The sequence below is a fragment of the Arvicola amphibius genome, chromosome 5, assembly GCF_903992535.2.
Source record: "Arvicola amphibius chromosome 5, mArvAmp1.2, whole genome shotgun sequence".
Taxonomy (NCBI): Eukaryota; Metazoa; Chordata; class Mammalia; order Rodentia; family Cricetidae; genus Arvicola; species Arvicola amphibius.
In genome coordinates this window covers 20,253,069-20,273,919 of record NC_052051.1, presented here as the reverse complement: position 1 = coordinate 20,273,919, position 20,851 = coordinate 20,253,069, and the positions used below count along the sequence as shown (strand labels likewise).

General features: G+C 51.7%; 1 protein-coding gene across 1 annotated transcript in view; it reads right to left on the bottom strand.

Moving 5' to 3' along the window:
- Window positions 1–8,718: 8,718 nt before the first annotated feature.
- Tgm2 (transglutaminase 2) overlaps window positions 8,719–20,851 on the bottom strand; it is a 30,485-nt gene continuing 18,352 nt past the window's right edge. Inside the window, exons 9-13 of the mRNA XM_038330846.1 lie at window positions 19,863–20,105; window positions 16,685–16,954; window positions 12,180–12,340; window positions 11,131–11,267; window positions 8,719–10,269 (exon numbers count right to left, since the gene is read on the bottom strand). Of these exons, the coding sequence (XP_038186774.1) occupies window positions 10,119–10,269; window positions 11,131–11,267; window positions 12,180–12,340; window positions 16,685–16,954; window positions 19,863–20,105 (962 nt within the window). The 3' untranslated portion in view covers window positions 8,719–10,118. The remainder of the gene's footprint in view (window positions 10,270–11,130; window positions 11,268–12,179; window positions 12,341–16,684; window positions 16,955–19,862; window positions 20,106–20,851) is intronic.

The window sequence follows — 20,851 nt, the reverse complement described above, 5'->3', positions numbered from 1 at the left end:
TTCCAGCATAAGCTGTCATCAGTGGTTTTGATCTTGGCCATTCTGACAAGATGGATGGAATCTCGGAGTTGTTTTGATTTGCATTTCTCTGATGGCTAAGGATGTTTAGCATTTCCTTAAGCCCTTTGAGATTCCTCTGTTGAGAGTGCACTGAGAATTCTTGCTTGTGACTTTTGCAGGGCATGTGGGCTTGCATCTGTCTGCTCTCTGTCCAGCAGGGCTTGCTGGCCCAAAGGGAAAGATAAGCATGCCTCTATTTAAGCTTCTGCCTAATGTTCCCCAGGATGATGTGCCAAATCTCCCCTCCCAAAGCCTGTTGCACATCTTTGCTGACACAGTGTGTGTGTGTGTGTGTGTGTGTTACACTTACTGATAGACTGCTGTTTAGACTTTACTGTGGTGTAACAATATGCTCACGTGGGGATAACGTTCTTCACTTGTAGGGACACATTTAAAAATAAAAAATAAACAAACACAGCAGGGCAGGCTGTGATGACAAGACTGTAACCTTAGCACTTGGGCGGTGGAGGCAAGAGGATCAAGAAGTGAAGGTCATCCTTGGCTACAGAGTGAATTCAAGACCAGCCTGGGCTACAGGAGACCCTGATTCAAAACAAGAGAGTGAATAAACAAACAAAAGAAACAAATAAAAACTCCAGTCCCAAACCAAAGCCATGCGAGCTGGTCAAGTCTCTGTTGTGAAGCGGGCTTTGGCCCAGCCACAGGCTGTTGGAGTGGCCAGAGCATCTCTGAGGGAGTCTGAGCTGAACACGGATGTCCAGCTGGTCGTGCAGCAAATTCATTGTGCGGAAGAGGGTGAGGAGGTTTGCAGGGGCACTCGCCTGGGTGGGCTCAAGTGGAGGCCGGAAATGATGGCCAGATTTCTTCCTCAATCACTTCTTCATTTTAATTTTTGAGCCAGGGCTCTCTCCGGAACTGGGAGCTTGATGTTTTCATCTAGACTGACTGGCCAGGGATCCTCCTGTCTCAGCACCCCAATGCTGAGGTTATGGAGACAGTGCTGCCAAACTCAGCTTTTTACCTCCCGAGCCGTCTCCCAGCCCATAAACACATTTCTACTGTAAGGTTTTAAAGTTATTCTAGGACTCACTGGAAGTGGACAAATGTGTACTTTTTAAATTCCTTAATTTTATTCCCCTGGCAAGGCAACGGTAACTCTTCTTTTGGCGGATCGGATTTAAGGAGGAGACTACAAAGAAAAATGATGAAGAGCCATTTGGACACAAAAGTAAATATTTAGTAAGACGGAAAAGAAAGCACAGCAAATTGCTGGAGCCCTCTAAGCTGTGGATTCCTTTCTCCTGAAGTTTCTGAAGCTGTTTCCGGGGAGTACTTTCTCTCGGAGGCCTCCTGAGGTGGCCTGGCCCTGCCGGGGACACAGCGCAGATCCCAACGCTGGGCCCACCCAGATGCGCAGATGTCCCAGCCACCAGGAAGTTATCTCCCCCTCTCCCCTTCCAGCCTCCCCACCCAGCTGACAGGCTACCCTCGCTGCCTCCAGCAGCCCAGCTGCCACACTCCCTGCTTGTCCCTGACCGATCCCACTCAGGCTCTCTCCACAGCAGCTTCCTTGCTCCTGCCCGAGTCCGCCCCGTGTGTGTAAGGTACATTATACCAACAAATGGTCACGTGCCGGTTAAACTCACGGAGAAGCTGCCTCTGGAGGTGGGGTTTACCGCCCTCGTGTCTCAAAAGAAAAAAAACGTCCCCTAAGGCTCCTTGTCTGGGGATGGGCTGGCTACCCTAGCTCTGTGACATGGAGTGAAAGAACACAGTAAAGCAGTCGGAGAATAAAAACATGTGTCCTTAAAAACAGTTAGAAGGTAACTGTTCTCAGCGGACATTGCTGTGTTTATTCCACAATACAGAAGCTCAGTTGATAAACCATCCTCAGCCCGTCTCTGCCGGAGGTTGTAAACACCCAGTCTGCTGGTGTTGTCGTTTTGTTTTTGTTTTTTTGTGTTGTTTTGTTTTGTTTTGTTAAGGCAGGGTTTCAGCGCGTAACCCTAGCTGTCCTTGAACTCATAATATAGACCAGGCTGGCCTCGAACTCTCAGAGACCTGCCTGCCTCCTCTGGGATTAAATGTGTTTGTTCTTTCACCTGGAAGCCGTACCTGAGGGGACACTATGCTCTGCTTATGACTCTCTGTTCTGAGAACTGAAGCTGCCTGCCTCAGTCCAGCTTCCTGAGTCCATTTCTGCTGGATGTTTCAAACACCCAATCTGATTATGTTTTGATCTCTCTTTGGCTTGCTATCTACTTAACAAGTTCACTCACTCAAAATTAAAAACGTGACTAGCGTGGATTAGTCTCAGAACCACACAAAATGGTGTGACAGGTGATGGAAGCTGGGAACAGTGACTGTGGGCCACCTTGTCTGGCTGGTGCTCTGGGCTCTACCTATTTCTAACCTGTGTGACCTTGGGCCTGTGCAGTGACCTCCCTAGCCTCTCTTTGATCTGTTCTACTGCAGGACGGGGCTGTCAGGACCCAGGACCTCATGCATGCACGACATTTAAATGAAGCTTGGCTCTTAGGCCACCTGGCCAGCGGGTTCCTGGGATCCATCTGCCTCCACTCCCAATGCTGGAGTTATCTAGGTGTTGGGGATTCAGAGTCAGGTCCTCATGCCTACAGAATGGGCTCTTACCCACTGAGCCATTTTCCCAGCCTCAGCTTGGATCTTAGCCACATCTCCACTCTCCTCAGCCCAAGTCCCTCTTCTTGGCTCTTTTTTCTCCCTGGAGTCTGCCCTGACACTCCATAGGGTGGTAGTCTTGCCTTGGTGACCTTGTGTCCCTAAAGCCCAGTGTAGCACCTATCCATATTTACTCTGATCCATCCAGGTGTCTCCGAGCTATAGCTTCCAAGATGCTCTGAACCCTGCCCCACCCCTCTACCCACCCCGCCCCCGCTGGGCCCAGCAGCCCCTCTGCATTCCCTGTTGTGGGAGCTGATTAAACAAAGGAGCCCTGCCCCTGGGACCTATGCTGATCCCATCGGTGTGTGTCTTGCAGCCAGAGTTCCTGCTGCCCTCTGTGTTCTTGCCCTCAGTGATTCGTAAGGCCCCTCCCTTCTGTAATCTCAGTCCAAGACTGGGTAATAGGCAGTGTCCAGGTGCTCCATTACAACAGAGGCTCAGAGAGGGCAAGTTACTTTCTCATAGTCACACAGCAAAAGAGTGCTGGAAGACAGGGCATTAACCACCCAGAATTCCTCAGTGGCTCCATCTCACCTTGGATCCCTTCTAGGGAACTTAGCCAGCTAGCCATGTGGGGCCACTCAGCTCTTCCAAGAAAGGTAGGCTCAACTTTTGTTCTTTTTCTTTAAATGAGCATGCTCTGATCTCACCCATGTCTCAGTTTCCCCACCATAAAAATGGTAATCTTAGCAAATGGAGGCAAACCACTGTTCTGGCTGACCTAGCAGGCATTTTCCCTTAGTCTGTCTGTCTGTCCATTCCAGAATCACTCCACAGGAATGGATGTTGAACTGACGAAGCTAGACTTCCTGCTCTTGCCTCTGTCTGTCTTTACTTTCTTTTTCAGAGGAAGGGCCTCACGGCGTAGCCCAGGCTAGCCTCACCATGTAGCCTAGGATGACCTGAAACTCATCCTCCTCCTGCTGCAGCCTCAGTTCTGGGATGACAGGTACTACACTGCTCAATACTTCCTGACCTAGGGCAGTGGCTCAGGACACTATCCTGAGGTGGCTCATTGTCCCTTTGTGAAGTGTGCAGGTTAAGGGTGACCTGCAGGTGGCCAGAGCGGAAGTAGTGGTGAAAGATTAGGTGCTTACCAGGGCCCCTAGGAGCGCTCTGACTTTACCCTGGAGCACATGTAATCATGGACAGCTGTCATGAGACAGGTAACATGCTCCCGCATTGATGGCACTGCTCCTCCCTCTCCCTCACTTCACAGCAAAGACCCAGGGAGGGAGGGAGATTTTCACTGATAGTGCCCAGGCAGAGTCCCAGAGACTGAGCCCAGGCCCCTGCTCTGAGCTCAACCCTTTCCCGCCCCAGGCTCATATTAATTATCTGGACAGCTTTACTGAGATAGAACTCGCATGCTTCCCAAGTCACCCGTTTAAAGTACACAGCTCGATGGCTCCAGTCCAGACGGCTGCATCCATCGGTACAGGTTACAATGTTTCCATTACCGCTTTGGTTCTAGTTCCGCCTCCCTCAGTTCCTCAAGCCCCAGGCAGCCACCCATCGTGGCTGGGTCCACTCCCTGTAAGTGGACCGTGCATTCCGCTAGCGTTCATTTCTGTTTTCTTCCACTTACATGATGTGTGCATCCTTACTGATACAACATGTTTATTTGTCTCTTAATTAATGGGCATCTGGGTTGCTTCCACTTTTTGACTCCTATGAACGATGCGACTGTGGACAAGACCGAACAACTTTCTGTGTTCATGCATGTTTTCATTTCTCTTGAATAAATACCTGCAGGTGGAATTTCTGGGGTGTAGGGTAACTCCATATTTATCTGTCTGGTCTTTTCCGTCCTGACTTTCTCAGCCCCTGGGGCTGCTGATGACGAAACAATATGTGGATAAACTCAGGACGGGATAAACTTCCAGGTTCGGGAAACAAGCCCACCTGCTCTCTCCACGTCCTCTCCCCTCCTCTTTAGGCCTTTCTTCAGAGAGTTGTGGGCCAGCGGGATCCCAGCTCCTTTCTGCTTGCTGGGGCTTGGGTGAGTCTGTGACCTGTGATTCTGTTGCTCTGGTTGACGGCTGTGGATTCGTGTGAAAAACAAAATGGTGTTTCGTGTCTGCAGTTTCCCTCAGTGACCACTGAGAGTCTGGCCCTGCTCCTCAAGGCTAGACATGCTGTCCATTGGGCACAGCTTCTCATTTGGATGAACTATTTCTTTATCTCTCTTGTCAAGAACCCACAGGCTGCCTGGGGTTCCTAGGCCCTGTGTACTTGCTCAGGCCTGAGCTCAGGAGGAAGCAGGGAGGCCCTAAATAACACCCCTGGCCTGACAATCGATACTCGTGGCATACACGACTTGTCTTTTTTCTCCTCCTCCACTCCCCACTCCCCAACTCCCCATCCCCCGTGGCTTCCCTTTCCCCGTCTTCCAGAGAAAACATACCTTTTGGAACCTAATAATTAACTGTAGAATGAACCTTTACCAAGAACCAAAAAGACTCGAGTCACGCACTTCCCTAATCAGTAACTTTTCTTTAGACCTGCTGAACCCAGAGTACCCAGTGGCCTGCAGATAACGGGCAGCTTGGGAGAAAGGCCGACCCCACCCCCAGCCGGTCTGCCCCCACAGCCCTCTGTCTGTACAGGCACAGTGCTCATGCCTGGAGACGCTTTCTGAACAAATCTTTTCTTTGTCCCAGCCGCATGCCCTCCAGCCGCTGGCTTTTTTGACTGGGTGTCCCTGTAGCTCCAGCCCGGTAAAAGCGCTTAGAGGAGGCGTTGGCTTGGCCCCACCCACCCTCTCTTTTGGACTGCCTCAGTGTTCTGTTATTCCAGGCTTGGCCAGAGGCTGAGGGGTGAGCTGGCAGACATCCTAGGCAAATAAGAGCAGCTGGAAAGGAAAGAGGCCCCTGGGGTAGGAGGATGGACCTGACCCCCTACACAGCGAGAGCTGCCAGGCCTGTATGAAGGCCTCCATCCCAGGAGTCCTGGCTCCTGGTGAACATGGAGAATGCTGGGAGGAACAGGCCTTCGTGCCACGCTCTGTGCTGGGCATAGCTGCTTGTGTAGACTAAGGTTCAGTTTTGCAACCTGCCAGCTGTGTGACTTGGGGCAAATTGCTTAACTTCTCTGTCCCTCCATTTCTGTATCTACAAATAGGTGAAATGGCACAACCTCCAGGGTTTCTAAGTCCCAGAGGAAGATCTGGGAGTACGCCACATCAACACGTTTGAGACATTCTGCCTCTCCACGGAAGACCCACAACAGGAGCCAACCTGTGTGTGTGTCCTGTGCTAACAGCTCTGTTTCTCCAGGCTTCCACTGGAACTTTCTCTAAGTAGACAAAGGACCTGTTGTGTGAATGTGAGTGTGTGTGTATATGGGAAAATGTGTGTGTGTGTATGTGTGTGTGTGTGTGTGTGTGTGTGTGTGTGTACGTGCACACGGAGGCCAGAGGTCAAGATCAGGTTTCTTCCTCAACGTCTCCTCAGCTTACTTTTTGAGACAGGGTCTGTCACTGAACCCAGAGATCACCGATTTAGCTAGATTTAGCTAGACTGGCTGACCCTAAAATCCATTTGCCTTACCTGCTCAGCTTTGTCCTCTAGGACTGGGACTGCAGACTTGGGTGCTATGAACCCAGCTTTTATGTGTGTGCTAAGGATCCAGACTCTCAAGTCCTCACGCTTGTGCGACAGACATTTTTTCCTAGCCATGGCTCCAACTGTGGCTGTGCTTTCAGAGCATGAGGAACAAGAAGCAACAAGTAGAAGTGTTTATTGGGGAGACAGGGCTGGGTAAGCAAAAGAGGGGGCGCAAATCGGCTGAGCTAGGTACAGCAGGGCTGGCTGGGGCAGCTTGGTCTCTCCGTGTAAGGGGTTAGAGGTGAGCAGGCAGGCAGGCAGGCAGGCAGAGTTGGTGGCCTTGACTTCTCTGGAAGCCTCTTGCTGTGAGTCTGCCCCTGCCCTAGAGCACCCAGAACACAGGCAGGTGTAGAAATGGCTGCTCACAGCGCTGGCTGCCACCTGCATAAACATCTAAGGCAGAAGCATCTGGCACAGCCTAGAAAGGCCTCAGAGAGGGGACCTCGGTGGAACCAGGTTTCGCAAGCCCAGTAAGAGTCCTCCGTACGGGAAGTCAATGTCAGTAGGTCCCACCCAGCCCATCCTTTCCCTTGCTTGACCACCGCTGCTTTCCAGGGGACTTTCCCAGAGTCCTTTGCCAGCTGGTCTCTGGTAAGGATCTGCCAGCAGGTAACATGAAGGAGGATTAGCCAGAGCAGCCTGCTTCTGTAGTAATCCCTCGACAGTGGGCTAGCCTTTGGCACCCAATTGTGTGTATGTGTCCGCATGTGGAGATCAGAAGACAACTTTCAGAATCTCCCCTTCCACCACGTGGGTTCAGTCACCAGGCTTGGTGGTAGATACTTTTTCCTGTTGAGCCATCTCACTGGCCCTGTTTCTGACTTCTAGCACGTCACTTGTTGAGACAATGCCCAAGCTACTCTACCCAGCACAGGAATATAGTATTCAGGGACCACAGGAACTTGGCACCCAGGAAAGGTAATGTTGGGGTTATTTTGCTTTTTGTGTGTATGTGCACGTGTGTATAGGTGTGCAGACATGTGTGTGTGTGTGTGTGTGTGTATGTCTATACCAAATGTCAATCCTAGGTGTCATTTCTCAGGCACTGTTCATCTTGTTTTTGAGACAGTCTCTGGTGATGGAGGAGAGTTATCTGTCTATGTTTCTTTTATTGGTTAATTAATAAAGAAAACTGCCTTGGCCCTTTAAGAAAAAATTAGGTAGGTGGAGTAGACAAAACAAAATTGTGAAAACAAAAAAATAGAGTTGGGGAGACGCTTCAGACAGTCGCCATAGGAGTCTCCATGCTGCTGCTCTCCGAGATGGACACAGGTTAAGATCTCTCCTGGTAAGCCACAACTCGTGGTGCTACCCAGATTACTAAATATGGGTTAAAACAAGATGTAAAAATTAGCCAATAAGAGGCTACAGATAATGGGCCAGACAGTGTTTTAAAAAAATACAGTTTCCGTGTAATTATTTCGGGTGTAAAGCTAGCCGGCTGTCGGGTGGCGGGACACAGCCCCACCGCTTTACACTACAGATTGGCGCCCAACGTGGGGCGAGGGGGAGTGTGGCGGGGCGCGCGAGCGGCACGCGGAGCCGAGGGAAGCCGAGGGGGCGGATCGCGCGCGGGCGTGCGCGCACGGCTCTCAATGGCGGGTGTCTGTACCTGGCTACTGGGACGCACGCTGAGCGCAGGAGGGAGCTGCGGTTTCTGGTCCCGCTGCGCAGAGCGGAGCGACCAGTGAGGCCGGGCAAACAGCTCCTGGGCCGAGCAAAGCAGCAGGCCCGGCACAGTAAAGGATACTGTGTTGCTCCGAATGGAGGCGTGGGAATAATAATAATTAAAAAAAAATGCGTTCTCCGGCTCAATCAGCTTAATTAAAGTTGAGCCGGCTCCACCCGCCTATGAATTTTGAGCAGGAATCTGCTGACCGCAGCAGACTGTGGGATAGGAGTGGTTTCAGGTGGCTTGGCTGCCGTAATTATTTCGGGTGTAAAGCTAGCCGGCGGCCGGCGGGTGGTGGGACACAGCCCTGCCGTTCCTTCTACACTCTGGTTGGCCTGGAGCTCACTTAGTAGGCTAAACTGTTTAGCCACTGAACTGGGATTACATCCCTAGAGCTGGGTTTATAGATGGGCACCACCACGTCATGGTTTGTTACCCTAGCACACAACCAAAGGTGACCTTCGTGTTAAGCCAAGCAGATGACTCCAAGCACAGGGAACCGCATGCAAAAACTAAGAGGTGCACAAGAGGGAAGGACATTGGGGAACACAGGAAGTTCCTGGCTCTGCTAGTGGGAGGGCTTTGTGGGTAGAACCTTGAGTGTCAGGAAAGTGTGGGATCGGGTTGAAGCATGGGTGATGAAGTGTGGGCACAGGTGTGAGTGAGCCTCTCCACCCACCCCCCTCAAAAGCTCCCAAAGGATAAGGGCAGACCTTGTTTGAATGTGAAAAATAGACCTTTATTTCAGTGCTCACACGTGCTTCAAAAGCATGCCTACTCCTGCCTGGAACCCGAAGCTCGCACAAACCAACAGAAGCAGAGCTGTGTGGGAATGGGGCAGATACATGGCTCATGGTGCAATTCTCTGTGTAAAGCGGAACGTGTTAAAGGCATCTGTGTGATTCTTCCCAAGCTCCTCTCTGGGATTTCAGGGGGTCCCAGGGTCTCAGACCTCTTTACCCCGAGACCCCCCTCTACCTCTGAAGTCTTCCAGCTTGAGGGCCCAGTCATGGGGAGGTAGTAGGGGATGGTGACTCATAGGCTCCCATGCTTTTTCTGTAGACAAGTGTCGTGTCTGGGGTTGCTGGCCAAGGAGGAAGGGCTGGTCGGTGGAGGCATGGCCCTGGTGGGAAGTGACCAGCATGGACACTTAAGGCTCCTCCTGTGAAGTCTAGTCTAGGCACTGTGAAGGCAGCTTCTGGGTAGTCCTGGGACTGCATCTGAGGGATCCGGACATAGGTCTGGTGCTGCTGTCTCCTTCCCAGAGTGCCCTGGGCCTGGGTGGCAGGTTTCAGAAGCAGAGGGCCAAGAGACTCTGGAGGTGGGACTGCCAATCATTGCTCTGGTGAAGGAGCATCAAGCCCAGAAGAGGAGGGCAAAGTGTGGCCCTCCTTGGGGCTCAGACCTAGGCTCTGACTCCCAGCTCCCCAGCCTCTCTGACCTCTCCTTACCTCCTCAGCCCAACTGTGTCCTTCCAGATTGGTCCCATATGACCTCTCTGACTCACTCAGGTCAGGGCTGATGTCACAGCAAGAGTACTAGAGTCCAAGTCAGACAGCGCAGGCTCTGTTTCCAGGCTCACCCACTGGCCCTGTAAGTGGTGGCCAGCCTCCTGGCACAGCGCAGCATGGGCAGTCTCAATTTCCACCCTGCAGTTTCTCATGGACATTGAACAGGCTGGTGACCCTGTGAGAACCTGAGGTGTCTAGCACAGAGTTCCCTTTTTGGGGGGGACTGGGGGTGAGAGACCAATGGCCAGGGCAGCTGGGTTCCTTCATTGAGCCAGTGGACTCACCATCCCTTTGCGCTTGCTCTGAGGATCTAGGGACAGTCCAAACAACACAGGGTGCTGGCAATGGCTCTCCTCTTCTCCTAGCTCTGGTCTGCCAAGGCCAGGGTTCCAACTGTGTTGGCACAGAACATTCCTCACAGCTAAGGGGACAGGTGGGGAACAAGACCAGAGGAACGGGATGGATTAGGAGTACATCTCCTCCCAAGGAGCCCCAGGCAGCCATGTCAGCCTGAAGGGGTAGAGTTGCTCATTATCTCGGGATTAAGACCAGGCTGAGTTGAGGGTTGGCAGCAGGTGGGGTGGAGCCGGGTGAAAGGGTCCCTTAGGCTGGGCCAATGATGACGTTCCGGTAGCCCTTCACTGACTTCAGCTTGTCACACTGGAAGTTCACCACCAGCTTGTGGAGGCCAGCTTCAGTCGGGAACAGGTCGACCCTCACCTTGACCACTTCTCCTGCTGGCACAGGGTCTGAGCTGAAGAAAGAAGGAAAGCGAGTGAGGAGACAGGCCTGGCTGCCACGTGAAGCGTGGGGCACCAGTGAAGACACACAAGACATAGGCCAGAGCCTCAGCGAAGGAGGACTAAGGCCAGAATTCACGACAGTTCCTGCTCATGGCCTCTGCAGGGCCCACAGAGTTGGTAAGAAGTTCCACACCTCCTAGAGTGGTGTGGGTGTCGGTGTGCACGCATTTGAGTGTGTACACAAGTTTGGGTGTGTTTGAGATGATAAGTATATATGCTCATGTGTGCACAAGTATCTATAGGCGTGCGCAAGAATGTTGCTTGTCGATGGGCAATCATATGTGGTGAGTAGATGTGCCCCATGTGCTGGCAATGGGGGTGGGTAACACATACATGCTCAGTGGCTACAGGAGAGATAATACATTGTGTGCATTGTGCATGTGCATTGTGTGTGCACTTGACTTGTTTTGACTGTGTGAGTTACATGGCACCAGAAATGAAAAACAGCATGTGTGTGTGTGTGTGTGTGTGTGTGTGTGTGTGCAGATTTGAGTGGGTGAGGACACACTCATGCCTGTGTGTGCATTTATACATAGACACATCTGCGGGCACCGAGTTCTGTGAGGACTCTGGAGATGGCACACTGTGACCCATGTGTCTCAGGTCAGGTGTGTGCTGGTGTGGCCAGCAGTTGGCACACTGTGAGAGCTGAAAGGCTACCTGTGGGTACTCTGGCTTGGGGCTTAGGGTGGGTGGGACGCAGGTGAGCAGGAGATGAGTGGAGTGGGCTACAGGCTGGGCTGGGTCCAAGGGCCTTGCCTCCTGGCTCCTCCAGCCTCCTCCTCTCTGAGACTTGGCTTCCCAGTACCTACACTTCCACAGACTTCTGCTCCTTGGTCAGGCCAGCCCCCTCCACGGTGAAGATGCAGTCATTCAGGGACTCAGAGAGTGGGTTCCTCAGGGACACCTCAGCCACCAGTTTGCGGTTCTGCTTGGGCTCCCCCAACATCTGGAAAGGAAACAGATGAAGGTTAGGGCAGGGAGTCAGACTGGATGCCTATGGAGTTCGTCCCAGTGTTTGCTAAATGAAGCTGCTCTCAGCTCTGACACTCCCAGAAGAAATCTTGGTGACTGTTTCCTATCTGTAGAACAGGTGATGGCTGCTCCCAGGCCTCTTTTGGGGGGCTTTATTGAGGCTCCCCCATGAACCCGGGATGTGTGAAGGGTCTCCTGTTTCCCAGAAGTTGAAGTTGAGAGGTCAGGACTGGAGCTTACTGACCCTGCTCTGCTCTACTGTGTGATACTGGACCCTCTCTGAGCTCTGCAAAAGTTGCCAGTTCTTCAGAACAGGTGAACTAAGGTGTGTAGCACTCGGCAGACCCTGGACCATGACTACAAGGTACTCTAGTGCAACTGAGTCTGGGGCTCAGGGGTACCTCAGAAGAGGGCTTGGAGGAAGATGGTGGTGATGGCACAGTCAGCTTTTACCAAGTCTCCAAACATGCAGGGCACACCCTAGATATTTCCTGTGGCCTTACTTGGATTCTCACAGCATCCCTAAGTGCCAGCATTGACCTGGTCCTATAGAGGAGTGAACTGGTGCTCAGAAGGGTGAATTAGCATCTTTGGCACCACCCAGGAATAAGCCTGGGTCACCATGCTTGTCACCCTTCTCTGGCCCCAGCAGTATCACCAAGGTGGGTACCTGGGTCCCAGATCCCAACAGTCCCCTGACCCCAGGGCTCTAGAAGCCCTTCCCAGAAGCTCCAGTCCTGCATTCTCTTATCTTTATGATACTCTCCTTTTACAAGGATCCTGAAACACAGAAGGGCTCCAGGCTGCCGGGAAGCAGGCGTATGCATGGGTGCAGGCTGCCTTCTCCCCAACCCTGGACTGTTCTGGGGCCCTGACTGCTCCTTACCCTGATCTTGATTTCAGGATTCTCCAGGTAGATATCTCTCTCAGCCAGCAGGTAGCTGTTGGAAGCTGGCTCGACGAGGAGACCCCGCACCTTGATGAGGTTTGATTCTGTGAGGTACTCATTGTACTTCTCGTAGAGGATGCGAAGGGGGATGCTGTTCTCTGTGATGAGGGAGAGGGGGGTGATGTGATGTGTGAGTTGTGAGGGCTGGATCCAACCAACTGCTGAGATTACAGACACGCCGGTATCACCACACCGGGACAGAACCCAGAGTCTCAAGCACGCCAAGCAAGCACTGGGTCACTGAATTGTGTTCCCAGTTTGCCTCTGTTCCTTCTAGCGGATGACACAGCAAGTGTCCACCTTCTGGGACCTATTAATAGTATCTGGGCAGTATGGGTACTTAGGAGGCTAGGAAGGGTTTCCAGAATGGGACGGGGAGGCACCTAGCTGCTGCAGGGGGTGGACAACAGCTGGCCACCAGACACCATGCCTCTCCCAATGCCTCCCATTTTACCTTCTTGACAACCTAAGTGTGGCTGTGTTTAGAACATCACCCCCGGCTTACACGCCAGGAAACCAAGGCCTGGGCAAGTAAAATGGTATTGTCATGCATCATCACACAGCTGAACATGCCACCCAGGCACCTGAACCAGAGCCCAAGCATCACCTGTCCCCTGAGGGTGAACTCACTCCCCACTGGGCCCACAGCCTTGACCCATTTTACAGATGAAGACATGCCTCTGCCAGGAAGCACTCACCAACTGGCTGTGAGAGCCCAGGAAGATGGCCACCCTGTCTGTTCCCTCTGTTCCTGGGGTTACTAGCATATGCAGGGCAGAGCTCTGACCTTAACAATGGCACACAACCGAGGGACTGAGGGTGGACTTAATCCCATTTTCTTTTCCTGGCAAGAAAATGGAGGCCTGAGGGCAATAGGATTCTGTAGGACGCAGGAAGGTTTGGAGAAAGGAGCCCAGAGCTGGGATCTACTGCTTGCGCATTCTGTCTCCTCATCTACTGAGATCCTGAGCAAATCCCTTTTGCTATCACATCACCATCACCACCATCACCACCACCATCACCATCATCACCACCATCACCACCATCACCATCACCACCACCATCACCATCATCATCACCATCATCATCACCATCATCACCACCACCATCACCATCATCACCATCATCACCACCACCATCACCACCATCACCACCATCATCACCACCATCATCATCATCACCATCATCACCACCATCATCATCATCACCATCATCACCACCACCATCACCATCATCACCACCATCACCATCATCACCATCACCACCTTCATCACCACCTTCATCACCATCATCACCATCATCATTATCACCATCATCACCACCATCATCACCACCATCATCACCATCATCACCATCATCACCACCATCACCACCACCATCACCATCATCACCACCATCACCACCATCATCATCATCACCACCACCATCACCATCATCACCACCATCACCACCATCATCATCACCACCTTCATCACCACCTTCATCACCATCATCACCATCATCATCACCATCACCACCATCACCACCATCATCACCACCATCACCACCATCATCACCACCATCACCACCATCATCACCACCATCACCACCATCATCATCATTATCACCACCATCATCATCACCACCACCACCACCACCACCACCATCACCACCACTACCACCATGATCACCTTCATGATCATAATCACCACCATCACCATCACCACCATCATTACTATCATCTTTTGCTAAGAGAAGGTCTTCAACATTATTTATAGCAAACTAACACCACAATAAATATAAATACAAACCAACAAAGTCTTGCTTACTGCACTCTGGCAGAACGTTCACGTCACGGGGGCCAGGGCTAATTGATAATGAGGGGACTTGCTAGGCCTGGGAAGCCAAGGACAAATTAGCACTGCTCAGTTCCTACCAGGGGACTGCTGCTCGGGTCAGCTGGAGGATTGAGAAAGCTGGAGGGCAGTGGCCTGCTCGCTGTTGGCTCAAGCAGCAGGTGGTGCAGGCTTTACAAAACTAGGCAGTGGATGGCCTTCCCAGGTGCATCGCCCCCAGAGGGACCTATTCCAGCCCAATGACATGATTGGGAATCCAAGCCCTGTGCCAATGAGGACAAAAATGTGGAATGAACAGCCCAACCCTGGGGGCAAAATAAAGGAAACACTGGACATTAGGAAGATGTGGCCATAATTGTTGGCTTTGCCAGAAGGGCCAGGCCAGGGCAGGGCAGGTCCTGGAGAGCCAGTGTTCAACAGATCAGTAACCAGGCCTCAGCCTCGGGCCAAATGCTTGCTGGGAGGAGAAACTAAATGTTGTCAGCCTCAGTCCTCCCTTGGACATCATGCCCTGTTCTAGAAGGCCCCCTGGGGATGGTCAGTGAGGCACACTGACTGCTTTCCTGACCTACTGGTGGCCGAGGAAGGAGAGAGAGAGAGCAGGGTGGAGGAGGGGGAGAGCAACTGGGCTGCAGCCAGCCTGGGACAACTGGACTCCATTCAACTGTCCTGGGCCTGGTTTCCTGTCCATTAGCACATGGAAGTCCCCAGATCATATCAGCAAAGAGCAATAAGCGTCAGCAACTGCCAAAAAGGGAGAAGAATCGGCCAGGTGCTCCCTGGATTTGGAAGCCCCAACAGGCCATGTTGGATTAGCTGTGCCTTCCAGCCAGAGCCCAGCACACAGAGCCCCTGCCCTGTCCTCCCTGTTCCCTGGGCTGTCCCTCATGGATTCCTGGCAGGCAGAATATCCTCAACTGCACTGTGAGCCCTGCCAGAGCTCCTGCAGCACAATGCAGGCGCTCTGATGCTATCTGTGGGGCAGAGGTGATTCCGCAGGGGGAGTAAGGGCTTGGCCGAGGTTCATCACTGCCTCCCTCAGGGTAGCTCATAAAAGGCTCAAGTGAGTGGTACCACCTGCAGGGCCTCAAAATGGGGGCCTGTGGCCTAAATGGGAAGAGAAATGCCCAGGGCAACAGCACAGGTGGTGGCAACTAGAATATGGGTATCCAGGCTACCTTACATAGCTGTGGTGATGAAGCCCTGCCCTTTACTTGGGATCTAGATAGAGAGGGGTCACTTGTGTTCTTCCCATGCCATCAAGGGTCACTGAGATACCCTGAGCTGATACTGCCTCTTGTCACCCTAGGGGTAAGGAAAGACCCGGCCTCTCAGTTGCCCTGGGTCTCACACTGAAGCAGAAGTGTGGCACCAGGTCCTGGCCACAGTGACTCTACATCTGCTCTGAGTCCCCAAAGCTGTCCATCAGGTGATGGGCGTGGTCACCTTGCCAGTCTGTACATTGTGCACTGTGAAGGTGGCAGAGGCAAACACCACGCAGGTCCAGCTGGCTTCAGAACGCATCTTTTCTGTAGTGTCAGTGCTGGGACCCTGGCCCAGGCTAAGGGGATTTTCCAGGCCTGGGAGTCAAGAGCTGGTCCCAAACACAGGCCTGTCTGTCCAGGAAAGCTGGCCTTGACAAAGGGCCTGAAGCATCTGAGTGCGGGCAGGGGTGGGAGCAGGGAGCCTGGCTGCCCCTTCTGCTCTCCATGACCAAGTATTGACGGTCCAACAGTACACGAAGTCCACACTGGCCAACGGTGAATGGGCTATGGAGCGGGACTGTGTCCTGGCACTGTGCTAGCTACGTGTGTGATCTCAGGGTCCAGAACAATTTTAGGAGAGCACTGAGGAAGGGAATTGGCTGTGGCAGAGGAGCACAGTGGCTGGGAAAGCCAGCAGGGTCGTGGGAAGATGCCATGAAACATGACAGGCTCGAACCCCTGGCTTGACCACTGTGTGCCTCCATCTCTTCATCTAGAAAATGGGTGCAGGGATGGAATCTACACCTGCACCCCCACCGCTATTTTTTCTTGAGACAAGATCTCACTATGTGGCCCAGGCTGGCCACAGATTCTCAATCTTCCTGCCTCAGCCGCCAGAGATCTGGGATTGCAGGAGTCTTCTGTCATGCCGGCCCCCACTTCTCTTTGGGCTGTAAGAATTAAGCATGCTGGGAGGCTAGGGAGACCGCTCAGTTAGTAAAGTGCTTGCCTTGCAAGCATGAGAACCCAAGCGGGAGATGAGGGGGCTTGGGAGTGGGAGCATGGGAGGGGAATCAGGGTGGCAAGGAGGGAGGGACTCAGCGGCAGAGCCTGGCTTGTAATCGCAGTGCTGATAAGAAGGGACAAACAGATCCTTGGGACTAGCTGACCAGTGAGAGAGCCTGACATATACAAAGATGATACCTGAGGGATGACCGTCTGGCTTATACACGCACACACTCACACCTGCACACATGCATGCACATGCACATGTGCACGCTTAAATACCACGGTACTAAGAAAGTGCTTAGCACGGGCTTGGTCCCCGTGATGCCTGGCAAAGGGTCTGGGAGGTGAGGTGCACACGTGAAGTACTGGATGCTCTAGGTAGGCAGAGCCTTACCAGAGTAGGGGTCCAGGGTCAGGCTGAGGTTCTCAACACCGCACTCGGGCCCCAGCACCCCGTTGTAGCTGACGGTGCGGGCACAGAGCAGGAGGCGACAGTCACGGCTCTCGGAGGTGTCATTGCCGATGTGGGCGAACACGTCAAAATCGTTGCCCATGCTCATGCTCTCGCCCACGCGGATCCGCATGGACACCCCTGTCTCCTCCTCCTCCGCCAGTTTGTTCAGGTGGTTGGCCCTGGTGAAGGCTTCTCTCTCCTCAGGCGACCCTGCACAAGAGGGAAGAGAACTCTGACCTGATCTGCAACAATGGGAGAGGGTTGGGACAGAGCAAGCTGGCTACAAGGTTACATTTTTGTTTTAAATCTCCATGCCACATTCAGAGCTGTGACAGTGGCTGGTGCACAGGAAACGGGGACACAGTGGTTTGTTTGGACCGGGACTACTCCGCCTGACTGCCCTTCCCTCTTCCTCACTGAGTCTTCCTCTGTGTTCCACTTACCTCTCTCCCGTGGGCCTTTTCTTTTTCTTCCCCATGTTATTAGGTACATATCTGTTCTTCATTTTTTAAAGATTTATTATTGCATGTGTATGGGTGCTTATATGCATATATGTATGCAAAGCACATGCATGTCTGGTGCCCATGGAGGCCAGAAGAGGGGGTCGGATTCCACGAAACTGGAGTTACCAATGGTTGTGAGCCACTGTGTTGGGGGGTGCTGGCACTTTGGAGGTGCTGGGAACCAACCCATGGATTGTCGTAAGAGTAGCAAAGCCAACCCTCCAGCTCCACATCTGTTTTTCTATCGGTCTATCAGCCCTGGACCTTTTGAAAGCCAGAGGAAGCATGTTTTCTTCTGTCTTTTCCTTTCCAGCTAGAGCATATCCATACCGTACTAATCCCTAGGCAGCCCTGGACCCAGCAAGGGCCAGGCAGGGCAAGGATTACAGTATTTCAGTCAGCTCTGTTAGTGTCACGGAGGCTGGCACACAGTGAGACTTGGTACTGAGTGGGCTGGTAGACACAAAGCCTTTTCCTTTCCTTACTGATTCTCCAGTAGCAAGAAAAGATGCTGCCGTCTAGGTGGGACTGAACCTGTTACTGTCAGGTTTCTAGGAATGTACCTCATGTCCTCCCTGAACTGCAAGTTCTTCTGGCACAGATATACTGTAACAATGTACAGCTAAAGACCACACCCTTATGCACCCATTAGTACCATAAAACAACCTAGACATACCACTTTCCCTCCTGAGATCCATGTCTCTCCTACTTAGCAGCTACGCTCTCCAGTTTTATTGAGACTCAGAGCAATGAAAAAAGGAGACTAACAAACCAGGGGGACAAAGGTGGGGACATGAGTCAGCTCACTTCAGATCCTTGGCACCCTTGTAAGAACCAGGCACCCTTGTAAGAACCAGTCTCGGGGAGATAAAGATAGGGGGCTCCTTGTAGTTTACTGGCTGGCCAGTTTAGCCAACTGGTGAGCTCTGGGTTTAGTGAGAGACTGACTTAAAGACTGGGAGATGCTCAGAGGTTAAGAGCACTTCCCACGCCACCACAAAAGCCATTTCCTGATTTCTCCACAAAGCCTTGTTGTGGCTGTAGAACCTTCAAACGGTGTGAACTATATGCAGATATCCTGCAAATCCTGAAACCGGAGGTTAAGAAAGAAGGGCCTAGGCTGGCGAGATGGCTCAGTGGGTGAAGGCTTTTACCACCAAGACTGACAACGTGACTGAGTCCCAACCCCAGGACCCATAGGGTGGAAGGAGAGAACTGATTCCTGGAAGCTGTCCTCTGACTTCCATGTACATGCTACGTCACACATGCTCTGTAAAAAATGGTGACGGGGCAGAGAATGTAATAAAAAAATTAAAATAAAAAAAGCAAGACCTGAAAATCTAATTTTTCTATCTGGTACCAGTCAGGTCCTCCAGGTGCTCCTGACTCTGCATGAATGATACCCTGATGAATCTTGTTTAACCTTGGTTGGTTTAGCAATGGAATAATGAAAATACAGTGTCATTTGTTTCTAAATGCATGAGCCCTGGGAGGAAAAGGAGCACTTCCTGTTCTTCCAGGGTACCTTAGTTCATTTCCCAGCACCCACATCAGTCAACCCACAACTGTCTGTAACGCCAGCTCCAGTCCAGCACTCCATTCTGGACTCCTTGGGCACACACACACACACACACACACACAGACACACACAAACACACACACACACTTCACATGAATAAAAACTAAGTCTTTTTAAAGAATGGAGAGCAGTAGAGGAGGAAACTAACACCTCTGGCCTCCAAATGCTTGCACATATGTGCATATGCATATGTCACACGGACACACACATACCAGATGCATACATGTGCACGTGCATATGCATATGTCACATGGACACACACATACCAGATGCATGCATACAGGTACATGTGCATATGCATATGTCACATGGACACACATAAAACCAAATGCATGCATACATGTACATGTGCATATGTCACATGGACACACATATACCAGATGCATGCACACATGTACTTGTGCATATGTCACATGGACACACATACAACACATTCTCTCTCTCTCTCTCTCTCTCTCTCTCTCTCTCTCTCTCTCTCTCTCTCCCCAGATCAAATTCTATTTTTTTTTTAAGATCTCGGAGTTGAAGAGATGGTTCAGTGGTTAAGAGCACTGGCTATTTTTCCAGAGGACCTGGGTTCAATTCTCAGCACCCACATGGTAGCTCACAACTCCAGTTCCAGGGGGTCTGACACCCTCATATTGGAATACATGTAGGCAAAACACCAATGCATATAAAATAAAAATAAAACAAATTATCTATAAAACAAAAAAGATAAAGGACTTGCTGTGTTGACTTGAACTCATGATTCTCCTGTCTTAGCTTCCCAAACAGTTGGGATTACAGGCATGTACCTGTGTCCAGCTCAGACGAAATCTTTTTGCTGAATGAGTTTTCTAGACAAAATCACCCTTTCCTACTATACATCAGTGTCTACACCTCTTCTTGAGGAGTTTCTTAAGACAGAATGTAACACACAGGTCACTGACATACATGGGTTGCCATGTACACATGTATACACAAGGCTGACAGGCTAGTAAAATTAGCTGCTCATCCGCAAGGCTCAGTTAAAGGCTCTGAGAGTGTGGACACCTACCTTCTGGGTACTTGTAGGTGTGGGTGATGTCCTCCCGCTCGTCACGGCCCACGCTCTTAGTGCTGATCTTCTGCCCTACCACCAAGGAGCGATTGATGGACTTGTGCACAGACCCATCTTCCTGCCGGATCCAGTCCACCACATCAGCATTGACCTCAGCGAACACAAAGGGTGCGTCGTACTTGGTGCTCAGGTCACCCTCCTTGATGGCCCGCACCGAGACTGGGCCACAGCAGTAGGTCCCTGTTTGGGATAGGGGGAGAAGTGGGCAGAGCTACAGTGGGTGACACCTGAGCCCTCCATGATTGCCCCATGTGCAGCAGACGCTCTCAGGGCCAGACAACTCTTTGACCAGGGAGGTCTTTCCCAGAATCCATCTGGGTTAAGGATTCAGGGCACAGACTCCAGAATTGGATGTTGGCATTGAAGTCCGAGCTCGGCCTCCTGTTAGCTGTGTGACCTTGGGCAAGCCAGTCACTTCTCCAAGCTGCATTTTACTGTGGAGTTCTGTCTGCACCCACCTGATGATGGTCCATGAACCACAAAGGTAAAGCTACTCTGTATGAAGCTCCACAGTCTTTGATAAGACAAACAGAAATGCACCCTAAGGCATCTTCAGAGCATCAGGAGGCCAGGTCTCACTCCTACCAACTGGGTACATTGAGTGGAAATCAACACCCGAGACACTTTGGCCTCAGCCAATGCAGAATGTGAGATCTGGGTTTACGTGCCCGGCACTGTTCACACCTACAGTGTTAGGGGTTAGAGATGGGTGGGGATATTCTGTCGTGTCCTGAGATGGGACATTGTCACAGCAAATGAAAACTGAACTCACAGGATTGTCACACTGGGATAATAAGGACAAGGCCACAAAAGGCTCTTTAGTCCCTGCCCAGCTTCTAACAGAACCTAGGGGTCCAGTGACTTTAGGTGTAGAAAAATGACATCTTTAACTTACAGAACTTTGGCAGCTTGTCCCCTAATGACAA